We start from the raw sequence: 17,200 nt of genomic DNA on the forward strand, positions 1-17,200 counted from the left end.
AGGCCTTAATTCACTTCTAACCCTGTTCAGAAGACTCGAAGGCAGTCTTCACACCTGCATCACTTCAGGCTCGACCACACATGGACCTGAGCCGCCCAGAAGAGCTGGGGACTGTTCCTCACCAAGACCCACATGGAAGTGACCAGCCTCCTGAAAAAGCACATCCCACACCGGGTCAGAGGCCCTGGCATCCACCTCATGCCTGACCAACACCAGTGACAGAGGATAAGCCATCAGTGAAGAAGGAACAGGGCCACAGGGCCACAGGGCCACAGTCGTTCATCCACGGCAGGCTGGGTCACTGCCAAGGCGGACACCTTCTTATCCCTGCGCACCATGGCACCATCCAGCAGGGAGGTGGGCATGCAGGTCAGGCTGAGCCGACAGGGGCTGTGGCAGCCACGGAAGCTATGTGGATGCCACATAGTCAGCTCGGAGCCACAGAAGCCAAAGCTTGGAAAAACAGCCCAGCCACGTGCAAACCAACCCTGCGTCTCCTAGCGCACACCAGAGGTGTGTGTGCACAAGGCCAGGCGCTGGGGGCCACAGGCACGCCTGCATCTGCCCACTGCTGAGGCGCCTGCTGGGGAAGGGCTCCGCACCGCCACCACAGGGGCTCCACTGCCTGCACCACCACCAGCTGCTTGGTAAGAACCGCTAGGACACAGGAATGGCAGGAAAACCCAAACATGGAGAAAACCCAAACCCTTGTCCTGGCGGCTGTGGCCCAGGGCAGCACAGACCCCAGGCCCATCAGCGCTCGCTCGCCAGGCCCAGGCCCAGAAACACAGCGACATGAGAACACCGTTGTGACTTTTATTGACGGGTGACAACTTCAGTGGCAGAGGTCACAGAACTGTGTACAGTAGGGACGCAGCGTTACGGAGACAGCAGGAGTGACGGAGCGGACGCGAGGGCGCCCATCGTCAGGAGTTTGCCCACTTTTCACACGTGTACACAGAAGCATGAATGCAACTGGAGATCTCTGAATGCAGCAGTCACAGTGACCCACCTACGCAGACTAACACCGGAACCAGACGGGGTCTGCAGGGAGTACGGAAGCAGCTTCTTGTCACACAATTATTAAAACGTACTTTTCCTGTTAGGAACCAGCAACTTCTTTCTGTGTATGTCTTCTGAAGGAAGAACTATTTCTCCTCTGAAAACTGGCTCATTTTTACCATTTATCAAAAACTAAAGGGTGAGGGGAGGAGAGTGTGATGGATTAAAAAATTTATTTTTTAAGGAAAGATAAAATTCATTTTCACAAATTTACAAGTGTTGCTGCTGGTGCGGGACTCACTGTAAGCAATGAGACCGGGGTCCAACGCCAGTGCCCCCTCTCTCAGGAATCAGCATTATCTGGGAAATATGGGTGTTCGTGTGTATTCTGAAACCAAGCGCACTCTGTTTGGACCAAATGATTCTGATTGGGAAGTCAACACCAACTACGCTGTGCAAACCCCGCGGCGTCTCCCCTGCTTCCCAGCCCAATCCTGCCAAGGAGCGGAGTTTCCCTTAGAGAGCCACTAACGGGAGGCAGGCAGCTGGTGAGAACTGGTGTTCTACGAAGCGGGCGTCGGACACACACAGCGAGCCCAGGCTAGAGCAGGTCCACACGGCGGTAGTACAGGAGGTAGGCCGTGCGCTCGGCGGCTGGCTTCACCACCTGGTACTGGTTAACCACCTTGACCACCTGGTCATCGATGCGCAGCCAGCCGTTGAGCCCGATCTGGAAGACGTCGGTGGTGTAATGACCGCCCGTCGCGCTGTTGCCGTGATGGTAGACCACTGTAAGAGAGCACACGACTGTTCACGGCACCGTGTGACCCTCCACACATGCACCACGCGCACAGCTTCCCCGCGTGGGTGGGAGGCAAGGCATCTGTGCACACGCTGACCACCTGAATACCCCCGGGCTCCATCGCCTAAGGAAGGCTTCCATGTTCCTGACAACTCCACACAGCGAGCCAGGGAGCCACAGGGCCCCGACACACTCCCCACCCAGCCAGCCCGCTGCCAGGCCGTCCGTGAGGACAGGGGGATCCAGCACAGAGACTACAACAGCACTTGTACAGACGACCCAAAGACAGAACTGTCGCTGGGGGAGAAAGACACCGCAGTAAATCAGGTCGCAGCAACAGTGCTTCCACAGCGGGTCCCATGGTACCTCGTGCGAGATGCCCCGTGTGCAGACACACCATTAGGCCTATCTCTTCTTTTAAAAAAATTCTCTTTTTCTGTAGCAATCTTTTTATAGTAAAAAAAAAAAAAAAAACAAAACAAAAAAAAAACCTAAATAAATAAATAAGAGGCTTGGTGCGACAGCCAAGGGCTATCCTCCCATATGAGCACCAGTTCATGTTCTGCCTGTTCCACTTCACACCCAACTCCCTACTTTGCCTGCTTGTGGCCTGGGAAAGCAGTAAAGGACAGCCCAAAGCCTGGGGACCATGCAAGAAGCTCCTGGCTTTGGACTGGCTCAGCTCTGGCCACTGTGGCCACTTGGGGAGAAGCACATGGAAAGTCCTTCTCTCTGTAAATCTGCTTTATCAATAAAAATAAATAAACCTTTAAAAACAAAACAAGACATAAAAGACCCCACCTTCTATTCACTTTTGAAAAAAAAAAAAATCTTGTAATCCAAGCAAAAAGACCGAGTCCCAGGCCTCCAACTCACATGACTGCTGCAGGCTGCCAGGCGGACAGGGCTGTGGAGTGCACCCACATTCCGGGCAGAGCGCAGCTGCTCCTGGGGTGGCCGTGTGGCCTGTGAGCCTGCCAGGTGACCCCCGTGCCACAGGCCTCCTCGGCTGCAAGGCCCACTGGGCAGGGGCGCAGGGGAGTTCTGAGTAGCTTCAGTTCCTGACAATGCCAACAGCACACATCTCCTCGGTCCTGAAGCACAGTCATCTTCAAAATGGCTTTCTCACGGCCAGTGCTGGGCCACAGATTAAAAGGGCCCAGTGCTTGGGCCCCAGCCACGTGAGAGAGCCTGACGGAGCTCCTACCAGCCCCAGCCTTGTGACAATTCAGGGAGTGAATCAGTGGACAGATTCCTATGTCTCTCCCTGAATTTGCCTTTCAAATAAATAAACGGATTTCTGTCCTTGCATTTTACAGAGAATTCTACCCCTACCAGCAACCTCACTTCAGAGGTGAGAATGCAGAGAGGCCTCAAAGCAAGTGGGTATGTGCTCACACCTGGCCCCATCCTGAACACCAGGAACCGCCTCCCACACACAGGCAGGGCCCAGGGGCCCAGACGCAAGGAGAAGGGGAAGAACTGTGGATCAGCAGCCAAGCTCTGGGAGCAAAGTCCAAGAGAAGACAAGGCACCTTGTGGATGGCCAGGGCCCCGAGCCACAGCTGGGCCAGAGCTCCTAAGGCCTCAGGAACAGGAAACTCCTGTGGCCTCCAGGCAGAGTGGCGGCTGAGCTCTGCTACTGCGCTTTTCTATAAAATGGAGATAGTCCTAAGGAATAAAGGGCTCCTATTCAAAAACATCACAAAACTGTCCCAAAGACGCCTCCCACTGCAGGACGGGCAGTCGTACCTGCCTGATGCCCGCCTCAGGCCGTCAGCTGGGAGGCTGCGCTGACAGCTCTGGGGATGGGCTGTGGCGTCCCTTCCGGGAGCCCAGCGTGGACTTCTCGGCTCCTGCTGTCAGCCTCAGCCTGGCCTGGCTGCCAAGGGAATGAATGTGGAGGCTGAACCAGCCAGCAGGGAGCCCTTGCTTGCTCTCACCCTGCCTACCCAAGAAATAAACAAATACATTTTACAGCAGGATTCAGGGGCACTGAAGTCACAGCAGAGGTGGACAGTCGGGAGGACAAGGCCAAGAAAGAAGCCTGATACTGTGGGACTCAGGGCCCAGCTGTCGGGGGGTCAGGGCACCATTAAGCCCCCTGGAACTGTCCCGGGACCAAGCGGGGGCTGTCTGGCAACCAAGGGGTCTGTGCAGTCCAGGTCACTTTCCCAAACACCAGATGGCACCAGATGGCAGAGGACACAGGGACTGCCAGCTCAAATGCGCTCTGTTCACCTGGCTGGGTGACCAGCACACCAGCCTCCAGCTTGAAAACTTAGGGCAGGGGTGTGCTGGGCCCACCTCAGGGCCCGGCGTGGCTGTGTTCAGCCACAAGTGCTGGATTCTAGGTGAGAGGGAGATCCTGATGACTAAAGGCCCCTGAGGCCCCGGGCGACAGCTTTTAGCTGCACTGCAATAATGAGACAGTAACATTGCACATGCTTACTTACCTGCAAACAGCCTGTAGGTTCTGTGGCATTTAAAATTCTTATTTTTAACTCCTGGAGAAAGCAGTTCTGAAAAACAAAATAGCAACAGTTCAAATTCATAGAAGCACTTGTAGGACAGTGCAGGACAGCCCAAGCAGCTCCAAGGCCCCACTCAGGGAAGCCGCCAGCAGACTGGGGACGCACGCAACTCTACCCCGGCGGCAGAAAGCTCCCCTCGTGGGCGACACACGGTGCACTGCGCAGGAGAGCCCAGTGGCTGCACAGCTCACAGGGCATTCAGGAGCAAGGACGGCCAAGAGGAACAACACATCCACCAAAGCTACCCTGGGAAACCCAAGGGGCTATAGCACCTTCTACACATCAGTGGGCAGGGCAGGTGACAGAAGACCACGGATCCTAAGACAAGACGCCAGGACCCGCTGGCAGGCATCTGAGGGGTGCACCAACAAACGCAAGACAACAAAGCAGCAACACCCCGTGTCTCTCTCCAGTTCCCTGCCACAGTAAGTCAATCTTTCTAAATCACACACACATCTTGGGGAAAAACTTTTAAAAGTGTAAAAACTGTTTCCATAAAGATGCTCCTTTGATGAACAGAGCCTGTTTTGATAATCTACAAAGATGACAGGGCTGTGTCATTTTTGCCATGTTTATGAGAATTTTAGTGTAAAGATCAATTAAAAAGTCAATACTTTTTTTTTTTCCAAGCAAGGCTTGACACTGCACAGCGACAGTGGCAGCCATCACCCCGCAGTCCCCAAGGCTTCCGTTACCTTTACTGATCTCCAAGTCCACAGGGTAGTCAATATTCTTGATAAGTTTCTGGCACCCACCCGTCTTCTCATACACAAATCGCTTCAGGTGCAGCACGAGGACAGGAGGTAGCTTTTCCAGGGTCACCCTCCGGCTTATCTCAACCTAAGACACAACACAGCATCTCAGCAGACACCTCCAGGCTGCTGCCCCTCAGCCCTTCCTGCACCCCAAAACACAGCCAAGGAGCTCAGGCGTGACGTCGAGGAAGGACTCTGCTCGGAGGGAGGCGCCCGCAGACTGGAGCTCCTGCCTGTGCAGGGCTGACACTGACGCCGGTAGGCAGCTTCCTTGCGCAGATGTTCTCCACAGCACCAGGGCTGCCTCTCCAAGCACCATCCCTCAGCTCCGCGCCAAGCCTAGAAACAGCCTGCAGCTGCCAGACTATACCACGGGAAATGCCACAAAGCAACAGCAGCAAAGATGCCGGCTGGTAAACCCAACACGGGGCAGCGGCAGGAGAGGCGTGTGCTGGCCGTTAGGCTTTCCAAAGACAAACGCAGTCACTCTTGCTGGCTGCTGTATCAACACCCAACCTGCGTGACACTGCACATACACATGTGAGCCCCAGCCCCACGCAGCCAACCCTTCTCCCTCCACACTTGCTCACACCAGCAACCAGCTCCACACCCTCACTGCAACTAAGCCATCTCTAGCACACCTTGTGGCACTTCAAGATCTAGCATCTGACTTTAAACTTCAGCCACTCATGCAATGGCTAATGCAATATGTGCGAGTGTGTATTTTGGGTTTCCAGTCAGACACAGCAGGTACTCTAATGGTCATGTTCTCTCACAAGCTTTCCTTCTCATTTGGACTTAAAAGTACAGTAAAATTAAATTTAGGATTTAGCAAATAAGTGAGAAAGGTCACATTAAACACACGTTACTTACACCTCTTCTCACACACTGCTTTCCAAGTGCCCCAGGTCTCGTGGAGTGTCCACACACACACACACACACACACACACACACACACACATACACACACTGCCCTGCTGTCAAGGGGAGGTCATGGCCCTCCCAGCGCTCTGACTGCCTGCCACCACCTGCACCTGATTCAGGTCTGCCCCACTCCAAGCCCTGCCAACTCTGAATGGCACTGCAGCAAGGGCCAAAGGGAGAGACCCAGAGGCACCAAGGAGGGAGCTGGTGCGGGAACGTGCCTCTCTAGGCTACAGGGACAGCAGCCAAGGAAGGAAGCCCATGGACAGACACTGCCCAGCGAAGCCCCACCGCCCGACTCCTCTCCGCCTGCTCACTTAGGCCAGTGCCAGGTTTTTGCCTTGAGCTCCGATCACTTTTATTGTTTAAACAAAATCACCCATGAGCTGCAAGTCAGAAAACCACAGAGGATTGTGATAGACGTTGCAGAGAGCCCGGCTCAGTGTCCAGCGCCCATATACCACAGCCACAGCCAAAGGCATATGTGCCTAGGCTGAGTGGCCACAGGTCTCCCAGGCTGGGCTGTTCTTCTCCCTGGAGCCACCACACACTGCCCGCAACAGCAGGAACTGCTCACAAGAACCTGCCCGTATGCACCTCCCCCAGGCATTCACTGCCAATAGTACGACATGTGACAGAGAAGACACTCGCTCCTGAAGAGAGAGGTACCGAGCGGCACCCCAGGCCAGCCAGGGAATGCCACGGCCTCAGAGCACAGCCTGACGGCCGACAGGGACACCTGCCACCAGGCCTGCGAGGAAGAGAGCCTTCCTCCTGGGAAATCGGGGAGTGACAGGCATCAGCAATGCCCTTGAAGATCTGTAATCACACACAACACTGCTGTGCCTAGAACCTCTTTTCATGTCCTGATTAATCCAGTAAGAACTGTGCCTGTTCCACACAGTGCAGGGGCTGTAATGCCATGATTAGACTGCCAGAAGTTTACAGGCAGCTCAGGACACAGAGACATAGCTGGGAGCATCCACTTTTACTGTTTTGAAAACACACTCAGTCCACGAGCTCAGCAGCTGCGGGAACTCAGCAGCCTGGCGTCAGGATGAGCGGGCACTGTACCTCCTGCCTGGTCTTGGTGGTGTAACCCTGCACCGACTCTCTCGCCACCAAGCTCTCCAGCGCGTCCTGGACCGTGCGGATCCTATCGGACTGGATATCCAGCTGCAGCGTGAAGAATGGCTGCAGAGTGGCGGACTCTTTGGAGCTCTGTTGGTAGACCACAGACCTGCCAAGTGAGAGAAAGCAAAGTTGAAAAGAGCATTCCTTGGTACCAAGATAGAGGAAAGAAGACGGAACAAACTGGTCAACCACCCCAGCAAACATACGTGTGAATGGAGACCCTAAGGTGGACTGTATCAGACAATAGACCTTGGAAGGATTTCCTCATTCTTGGAGTGGCAAGACCTGACAGCAGTTCAGAACTATACAAGCCACCTATGCAGAAGCCTTGGGGCATGCCCCACCACGGGGACCCTGGGATGACATCTGGTGCCCGTTCCCCTTCCCGGATGCTGAGGCAATTGGGGTTACCACACAGCTTCTCCCCTTATCTCTCCCTGTCCCCCAGGCACAGAAAGAAGAAAAACAAAATCGGGAAACAACAGTCTCATCCACTTTCCCCCATTCTTTGACCCTTCCCACCCTAATCAACTATGTAAACATCATCAAAAATTTAAAAATTAAAAAAAAAAATCAAGAAAACTCAAAAGACCATCCCTTGCCATTTTCTCTTAAGATTAGCCAACAGAGGAATAAACACTGAAAGTAAGATTATTTATCTTTACTCTCAGAAAACCAGAGAACACAGAAGTCAACAATTCCTGAATTTAAAATAATTCTGCCAGATTCCATTGCCTTCATATTTCTAGCAACAGATCAAGCTATAAATTCCCCAGCCCACGTGTTCTGGAAAAATAACCAATTCACCTTCCAACCGCACTAGGTAATCAACATGCCCTCTGACCTGGGCTGTACGAAGCTGGTCTAACAACAGAGGAAATCCCGACAACCAGCAGATTTTTTTTAATGACATTTTTCCCCTTCAAAAAAATGAAAAGTGTGTGTACAATTAAAAAACCCTTAACATTCCAACAGAAAAGGCTTCGGCCTTTCCAAGAAGGGTGTCAACCCAACCGTGCTTCCCTAGCCGCCCAGGCACTTCATTTCCCCCAGGATTTTCATAGCGGCTGTGCTCCTCCCCTTCAGCCTGGGAGTGACACGGCCGTTTGCAGCGAGGGGCCTGGGTGGAGAGGGCTCCACGGAGATCGTGAGGACCACACAGCCAGCACCTGTGCCCAGGTGCAACTGAGCCTGTCCACAGCCCCTCAAGTGTAAAGACCTGGGGGCTGCCAGGTCCCACAGTTCCCAAAAGTCACAGTGGAAAGTCAGCAGCAAAAGCTGAAAAGAAATCAAGTGCTCCTCTTGTCCCGAAGGCATCAAAAACAAAACACAAACAAAAACTGACTGGAAAGTGGAATCTTGGAAGAAAACTTTCCCACGGGTCTGACAGGAGCTCCACGCTGGTGACTCAGCAGGAGATGAGAAGGGCTCCCCTGGCTGCACTGCCACTCTTCCAAAGGCAACCCGACAACCTCTTCAACACAAGCCACTCAGGGGCCGAGACCGGAGCCACGACAGAACCTGCGGCTTCTGGTCCTTTTGGATGGTTGTCCATGACTCGTCCAGGCTCTCTGGGCATGCACGCCATCTGCAACCTCTCCAGCTGTCTGCAAGTATGAGCTCCCCCCACCACCCTCTCCTCCTCAGCGAGGGTCCCATGGGCCCAGGGAGCAGGATCCCTACACAGCTGCTCACCACCCCAGACCTCTGCCAACCCCGCCCACATGACACATGCCCAGGAAGCACACCTCATGAGCCTGTCACACTGGCAGTCTCTGGGGACTGAGCCCACGACCGCACACAGACAAGAGACCCGCCGTTAGGCTGGCAGTCACATGGAGGCAGAGCGCCCTGGACATGGCCATTGCGAGTACTTGGGGAGCTAAGTCAGGTAGATGGGAGATGTGTCTCTGCCTCCTCCCAATCCTCCAAAACTTGTACAGTTCCTGACACACGCTGTGCACGAAGGCTGTGAGGCCCGAGCATGCAGAACGCAGCATTTCTGAGTCCTGGGAAGGAGGCACTCCTAGCACTGTCCATATTGGGCATGGACGGGAGGACGCCACGCTCAAGGAGATAAGCCCATACCGAAAACAAGCTGCTCCTCACAGGCCCAGGGCCACCCACAGGGACACTGGCATCTGCCAGTGCCTGTTAGAGTTTATGGCAAAGGGAAAATTTCAACTTGACCTTTGCCTTAGTTAAGAGCCCATTTTTTTATAGTCCATTACAGTGGCTAAATGCTCGCCTTGCATGCGCCAGGATCCCATATGGGCATCGGTTCATGTCCTAGCTGGTGGCCTGGGAAAGCAGTGGAGGATGGCCCAAAGCCTTGGAACCCTCCATTCCAAAGCAGGAGACTCCTGTTCCTGGGAGCCTGGGGAGGCTCCTGGCTTCGGATCGGCTCAGCTCCAGCCATGGCAGTTACTCGGGGAGTGAGCCAGCGAACAGAAGATCTTTCTGTCTCTCCTCTCGGTAAATCTGACTTTCCAGTAAAAATAAGTAAACCTTAAAAAAAAAAAAAAAGGAACTAAAAAGAAGAAATAAAAAAAACAACAACAAAAGAAAAAAAGGATTTAAAAGAGCCATTTCTTAAAAACACAGTGTGCCAATGTCCCCCAACCCCCACTCAGAGACAAGGAGCATCAAGATCAACAGTTAGTAACCACAAGGCTAATTAGCAAGCCAGATCCGCTCCGTGCTTATCGGCGCCTGTATCCATGCCTACTGGTCCTGACTAGTTGCCAAAGAGGTTGTGGAGTTTTGCTTTAAATTGGAGCAAAAAAGCTAATTTGGGTAAGATAGCACCGTTGGTTACCGAGTAAGCTGCAGCCTGCTTACAAGTGTCTACAAGTCAAGATTCTTAGGAAGCAGAGGACAGCCAAGTACTCGGGTCCCCGCTTCCAGGGAGGAGACTACGATGGGGCTCCTGGCTCCTGGTGTTGGCTGGACAGTCATCTAGGAAATCAACAGGCGGAAGAGCTTTACCTCTTCCATCCTGTCACTGTGCCTTTCAAACAGACAAAAAAAATTTTTTTTAAGATTTATTTCATTTTTATTGCAAAGTCAGAAACACAGAGAGGAGGAGAGACAGAGAGGAAGGTCTTCTGTCTGATGGTTTAATCCCCAAGTGGCTGCAACGGCCAGAGCTGAGCCAGTCCAAAGTCAGGAGCCAGGAGCTTCCTCCAAGGCCTTGGGCCGTTCTCCACTGCTTTCCCAGGCCACAGGCAGGGAGCTAGACGGGAACTGGAGCAACTGGGACATGAACTGGTGCCCATATGGGATCCTGGCGTGTTCAAAGCGAGGACTTCAGCTGCTAGGCCACCACACTGGGCCCAACAAACAAATCTTAAAAAAAAAAAAAAATCCAATACTTAGACAGAAATTGGGACTAGAACTACAGTGCTGGTATACTATATGGGCACCATTTTGGAGTTCCAGCTACTCCATTTCCCATTCATCTCCCTGCTTTATGTGCCTGGAAAAACAGAATAGTTCAAATCCTTGACCCCTACAGACGTGGGGATGCAGAAGCAGCTTCCGGCTCTGGACTGGTTCAGCTCCAGCCACTGCACAAATTTGGGCAGTGAACCAGAAGATCCTCTCTCTCTCTCTAATTTTGCCTTTCAAATAAATCATAAGTCTTAAGCAAACCAAAACAACAACAACAAAACCCAGAAATCCCTCAAGTGGGGTTTGGGAAGAGCGCCGGGAGCCACAGGACACGGGACAGCACAGCCCAGCCAGGAGGCACCAGCCCAGCCAGGAGGCACTAGCCCAGCCAGGAGCCTGGACTTCTGCCACGTGTCACCCTCACTCCCACACGTGTGTGCACACACAGGCTGGCTACTCGGCTTCGCTGCACTGATGCTGCACTATCCTTCAAGCAGATATGTGGATTTCACAACAAGCAGTTCAATGGCTGCTTTTCTGTCACTCACAGAAGGCTGCTGCCCTGGAGAGCAGCGTGGCCTTGAAAGCAGCCCAGGGGCAAGGGAGGTTAGCAGACCAGGAGGTCCAGGAGCCCAGCCAGATGTTCCCATGGAGCACACACCTGATGTGGCCACCGAAGATGCCCGTGATGGGGGTCTGCACGAAGTCAGCCTGGCGGGTGACGGACGTCTTGTTCCTGGGGCCCACTTGTTCCCACTCCTCCTCACTCCCTTCGCCTTCGTCCTCCTGCTCCTGGTTCACAGGCTGGCTTTTGGGCCCGTTGGGAACGGCCAGTTCTGAAAGGCAGAGTCTGCTTAAGCCTCTATTCATATCAAGAAGCATGCAAGACAAAAATAAACAGAGAATCTGTGTGGCTTCACAGACACCAGGCTGCACCACACAGAGCCATGGCTGTCGATGGCAGCTTCCTGGGTACCTGCCTGTACCAGCACCACAGGAGATGCTCTCTAAGAAGCATGAGGAGTGTGACCTAGTGTGACCTGAGCGTGTGTCCTCACGGTATGGCCTCACAATGTGCCCTATAGTCTGGCCTCAGGGTGTACATTCATAATGTGACCTCATGGTATGGCTGCAGCAGCGTGACCTATGCTACGCCCTACAGGCTGGCCTCAGGGTCACGCTGTGACCTACGGCATGATGTCATGATGTCACAGTGTGACCTACAGTGCAGCCTCACGTGTCCCCTCGCCATGTGGCCTCACAGTGTGACCTACAGGCTGGCCTCAGGGTGTGCACTGGCCTCAGGGTCACGCTGTGACCTATGGCATGATGTCATGATGTCACAGTGTGGCCTACAGTGCAGCCTCATGTGTCCCTCGCCATGTGGCCTCACAGTGTGACCTACGGTATGCCCTTACGGTGTGGTTTCCTTGTGCCGGGGGAATCCTTGTCCTCAGGCCACATGCTCTGCCATGGAAGGGTTTAATCTGGGATCATTTGAGGAAAACACCTATGTGCTCGGCGTGTTCAGGTGTAATTACATAAGTGCTGTGTGACAGGCAGTGGGAAAGCAACCAGTGCCACACTATGGAGTGATGATGGAGCGGCAGAACCTGACAGACAAGCGCGGGGCACGTGTGAAAGCCCCCCGGGCAGAGGGCCCAGGCGCTGCAGCCCGGACAACTCACTCTCACTGTGCGCCGCCAGGAGCTTCTTCAGGCTCAGCATCTCCTCGTGCAGCCCGTTCAGGATGAAGCCCAGGTACTCCTCAGCGTCCTCCTGCCGGCCCTGTGGGGTGCGGACAGACACACTAGGTCAGCCACGTCTGTCTACAGCCTGCAGGACACACTGCTCCTGCACCTTCAGCCTATGCCCTCACTGGAAGCTTTACCACGACCACATGAAAGGACTCCCACGAGCTGGCTGAGCTCTCTGGAGAACTGGGATCCTGGGGACAGGAGAGAAGGGGTGAAATGCAAGGAACACTTCTCTCCACGTGGAGCTAGCGCCACTTTCATCTTAGTTTTGCTTATTACTAGTTCCAACACTTCCCACAATCACTATTTAAACACTGAAAAAAACAATGTTAAAGGCTGGTGTGGCATGGCCACAGAGGGCGAGTTTAAGTCCCGGCTACTATGCTTCCAATCCGATGCCTGCAACATGCCTGCAAAGGCAGCCAGGTGGTGGCTCTCGTGTCTGGCCATGCCAGTGCCAGCCTCTGGCAGCCATTTAGCCACAGCCCGCTTCCCTCTGCCTCTCGGACGGCAGGTTCCTTTGGGGAGGCACTCACTTAACACCCAGTGATTCAGGCCAGGGTCACGGTGTAGCAGCTTCCCGCCTGCTAGTTCCACTTCCAACCCAGTTCCTAACATGCCTGGCAAAGTGGCAGACACCAGCCTGCACATGTGAGCTCTAGCCCTCCAAGGGTCCCCAGCTTTGGCTTGTCCCAGCCCTAGCCATGGTGGTCTTTTGAGAAGTGAACCAGCAGATGAGATATTTCTGTCTCTCCCTCTGTTAAACGCTGCCTTTCCAAAGAATAAACTGGTAAAACAATGACGCAGCGTTTTCTACGTGCACACACAGCAGAGCTGTGCACGGATTAGTCACGCGCGTTTCACAATCCTGCCCTGGCCTTGTCTGCATCTGTGCTATCTCCTCAGAGCAGAACTGCCGGCTCCTGGATCTGGGAATTCCTAGCTGCCAGGCCAGGGCTTACTGTCCTCTCTACCCAGGACCGCAAGCACGGCGAGACGGCTGCCCAGCCCTCCCTGGGAAGGCCTCCATCTGGATACATGGAGTTCAGGAGGGCTGCTGCCACCCCCGAGAACTCTGAGGGACCGTGCCTAGCGCGTGTGCAAGCCTGTGGCTAACACTGAAGGCCGGCTTTCCTTCTGGGAGCAAAGCAGAAGCAGCAAGAACCTGCTCCCCACAAAGCCAGGGCACTAAGCTGTAACAGGGATCCCTGACAGATGACACATGTGGTAGACATTATGGCACAGCGGCAAAAGCCACCACCCTGTGACACTGGTGCCCTATATAGGCGCTGTTTCCATCCTGGCTGCTCCATTTCTGATCCAGCTCCCTGCTAACAGCCTGGGAGAAGGAGAAGAGTATGGCCCAAGGGTCCTGGCATCGGCCTAGCTTACTGAGCCTGGCTAGTGCAGCTACTTAGGAAGTGAGCCAGCCATAGGAAAATCTTTGTCTCTGCCCCCCTCTCTCTAACTGTCAAATCAATAAATTAACCTTAAAAAAAAAAGTAGACAGCATGCAGGGGATCCCAAGTGCCCGTGTGGTTCCGCCCCGTCAAGCACGATGGCCGGGGCTCCGGCCCTGCCCTGCCTGGCCCTGCCCTGCCCCAGCTCATTTCTCTCATGCTTCTCCCATCAGCCCCTTTGCCCAGCCCGACCACAGTGGGCACTCAGTGGCAGGAGGAGCGCTGCGGACGCTTGTCACTCCCTCTTCACGCCTGGCTCAGGGGACAGAGCACTCTGAGGGAGTCCCCAGAACCATCCTCTCAGCACTGGGTAAGCAGTTCCACCCAGGAGGAGCGTAATGCTTCACAGAGCAGCCCCGGGCACCCTGAGTCCAAGGCCTCCTTGTTCCACACTGCCAAGCAAATGCTAGGGAGCTCAAGGGCGCTGGAGAGCTCTAGTGGAGCCCCGAGTGTGACAAGGACAGAGCTGTCCTGAGGATCCCCGTCCTTTCGGGCCTCACACACTCTACTGACCTGAGAGGCCGGACAGCACAGTGGTCAAGGGCCTGCCGCACGCGCCACTCTGCGCGATAAGGAGACGAGGGACACTCACTCCAGCCCTGACCCAGCACTCCCCACAACACGTGGCACTCACACAAAATGCCATCAGCCAGCCCTGGGCAGGAGGGCCCTGGCCACCCTGGCAGCAGCCCCGTCTGGGCTCTCTGACCTTGCCCGACAGGCTGGACTTGAGCACGGTGAGGAGTCGGTAGATGTAGGTGGGCTCGAAGGCAGCGCCGGGGCGCAGATCCCGCACCATCCTCTCCCCAAGAGCTGCAAAGGAGAGGGACACGGGCTCAACGAGAGGGGTCAGAGCACAGAAGCCAGGCCACCAGAGCCCTGCTCCTCCACGCAGGGCCGCCCCAGGCACCAGCTCCACCACCCCCAGCGCGCACTGGCCTCACCTTGCCGGGGCTTTGGAGGGACTGGCATGTTGGTAAACTCGTTCATCAGCCGAACACTGAACACAGGGAAAGACACCAAGTAGTGCATTTTATAAGACAGACCGACGACACAGAACATCCACCCGCAGGAGCACCGCAGACTCTAAGCAGCCAATGCTATAATAGCTACTGCATTTTAAAATCTTTTCTATATATATTTTTTATATATTCTAGTGATATTTTAAGCAAACACTGAAATATTTTCCACTAAATGTGAAGAATACAAATAAATAAAGCTCTAATTCCATTTATAATTAACTGCCATACAAAATCATGGTTAGCATATCTCTAATAATAGAAGGCCAGAATTCATTCACAGGGGAATCAAAAGCATCCCTACGCCACTGAAACAGCATGGCTCATGAAAAGAAACCCCGCCCTCTACTTACAAGCTGTCTATCATGGGGGTGGACGTGCAGGGCCTCTGTGTCTTCGAGTACAGGGGAATGAACTTCATCAGGTGGTACATTGGGGGGCAAGCGACCAGGGCCTGCAGTGTCTGAGTGCCGGCGTAAGGAAGCGTGAAGGAGACAGAACCGACACACCCCATGTCCCCCAGGCACACGCCACAGAGCACAGTCTGCATGTGACGTGGGGAGCACAAGCCCAACTCCCCAGGACAGCCGCAGGGCCATCCATCCACAACTCCATCACACAACCAGGTCAGCGCAACACAGCCTCTGCTGTGAGTGGGCACTGCCCTGTCACCGGACGTCACTATCATGAGAACAAAACCTGCTGTGCCTGATACATACATGTCAACAAATCTTCTTTCGGGGGTGGGAAAAGCTGGGGTCAGGGATGAAGGAGGGAACCAGGGAATGAGCCAGCAGGTGGCCTAGCGCTCAGCACCCAGGAAGGATACAGCGTTGATGTAGCACCAATTTCCTTTATTGATCAGCCCACGAGGTTGCAGCGACACTGGTTTATGGATCAGGGTTACATTCTCCAGTAACTCTGAAAGAATGAAGAAGCATATTTGTGAGGTTAGTTCCACTGAATTCCCAGGCTCCCCTCACCGCAGTGTTAACAGCCCTCAGTGAAACAAGAAAAGGCTCCACTCATCTGTGACATCACTCATCAGTGGCAGCTGTGACATTCAGGAACTCAAAGTCTTTTTCATGTTAATATTTCTCCAAACACACAGGTTTAAAAACAATGCATCAGTACAGAGAATGTGCGTGGTGCCTCAAGGACAAGGTCCCTCAGACGGGAAGTACACAGGGCTGACCAGTGGATCCTGCAACTCCTCCCAACCAGTGTGGTGCCCACCTAGCCACAGAGGGCTTGCCCAGGAGGCAGGGACACTCCTCTACGGACAGGTGTCTATGGTACATGGCACGGCCACTGTTGCGCGTGCTTGTGCCCTAATTCCACGTGCCATTTGCAAAGAAGCTGTGACTCATGCGCCCCAGCCACCAGCAGCCCTTCGTCGCCACCTCCACAGCTGTGAGCACTGTCTTCCCAGACTGACTCCACATCCCATGACAAGTCCCAGGACACACCTGGTGTGCTTCTGCATCCCCCAGCAGTTAACTGTCAGGACATAACGCTTAACACAATGAGGAGTGCCACCACCATTCTCCTTGGACCAACAAGCACGCTGAGACTTTGCTCAGCTTAGCTAACTGGCCCGATCACAGAGGCACTAGGCAGAGGCCCAGCACACAGCCTCCCTTGCTTTTAGATCACGTAGAGAGCCAAACTAAGTGGGAATGTCCGTGGAGTCAGCAGTCATCTAGCAACTGACTCACACTAAAGCCTTGCTCTTCCAAAGCAGTGCTTAACTGCCAGGTCCCAGAATCAAGTCAAATAAAAACAGGTTCCAGAATCCAAATGCACACACATACACACACACCCCTTCCTGGTGCACCGAGTGTCCTCTCCCTAAGTGAGGAACCAGAGGCAGAAATGGCGCATGGCTCGTCCTCACAAAAAACAGGAGCATGCAGGTGCACGAAGCCCACACAGCATCCACTGAGAACCAGCTGGCCGCTTCCTTCTGCTGCATGGACACAGTCCAGGACCCACCAGAAGGAATGAAGTCAGAGGAGGCAGTCAGCCCCTGGCACCACAGTAATCCTGCGACCCCAGCCTTATCTGCACCATTCACAGCCACAGGAACCAGCTTGTCAAAGAACGTCTCCCTATTACAGGGGAGACAACAGAGGCTGTGCAGAGATGTGGCTTGCTGCCTGGGCCAGCCTGCTCCTTCCTCACAAGACGTAAGCGACTCCAGCTCCAGCAGCAGGCTCCAGATGCCGACTCATGTCTAGACTTGGGATCTTCCACCTCCAAGAGGCTTTCACTACCACTTCACTACCACTACAGCACAGCCTTTCATGTCCGGGGAGTTACAGAAAGGTAATCATTTAACACAGTTTCTAGCAACAATCTAGAGTGGCAAGCCTCTGCAGCGCTGCCACTGAGTGCCCAATGTGGTCGGGTCAGATGCC

The 17,200-nt window shown here is 54.0% G+C and overlaps 1 protein-coding gene across 1 annotated transcript in view; it reads right to left on the reverse strand.

The window, feature by feature from the left end:
* Positions 1 to 796: 796 nt before the first annotated feature.
* The window catches only part of USP10 (ubiquitin specific peptidase 10), a 50,570-nt gene continuing 34,166 nt past the window's right edge, over positions 797 to 17,200 (reverse strand). Inside the window, exons 5-14 of the mRNA XM_040982286.1 lie at positions 15,610 to 15,701; positions 15,134 to 15,243; positions 14,706 to 14,761; positions 14,471 to 14,574; positions 12,233 to 12,332; positions 11,206 to 11,380; positions 7,092 to 7,257; positions 5,034 to 5,178; positions 4,261 to 4,326; positions 797 to 1,791 (exon numbers count right to left, since the gene is read on the reverse strand). Coding sequence (XP_040838220.1) covers positions 1,604 to 1,791; positions 4,261 to 4,326; positions 5,034 to 5,178; positions 7,092 to 7,257; positions 11,206 to 11,380; positions 12,233 to 12,332; positions 14,471 to 14,574; positions 14,706 to 14,761; positions 15,134 to 15,243; positions 15,610 to 15,701 — 1,202 coding nt within the window. The 3' untranslated portion in view covers positions 797 to 1,603. The remainder of the gene's footprint in view (positions 1,792 to 4,260; positions 4,327 to 5,033; positions 5,179 to 7,091; positions 7,258 to 11,205; positions 11,381 to 12,232; positions 12,333 to 14,470; positions 14,575 to 14,705; positions 14,762 to 15,133; positions 15,244 to 15,609; positions 15,702 to 17,200) is intronic.

The sequence above is a fragment of the Ochotona curzoniae genome, unplaced genomic scaffold (assembly GCF_017591425.1).
Source record: "Ochotona curzoniae isolate NIBS_2020 unplaced genomic scaffold, NIBS_Ocur_1.0 contig_3622, whole genome shotgun sequence".
Lineage (NCBI taxonomy): Eukaryota > Metazoa > Chordata > Mammalia > Lagomorpha > Ochotonidae > Ochotona > Ochotona curzoniae.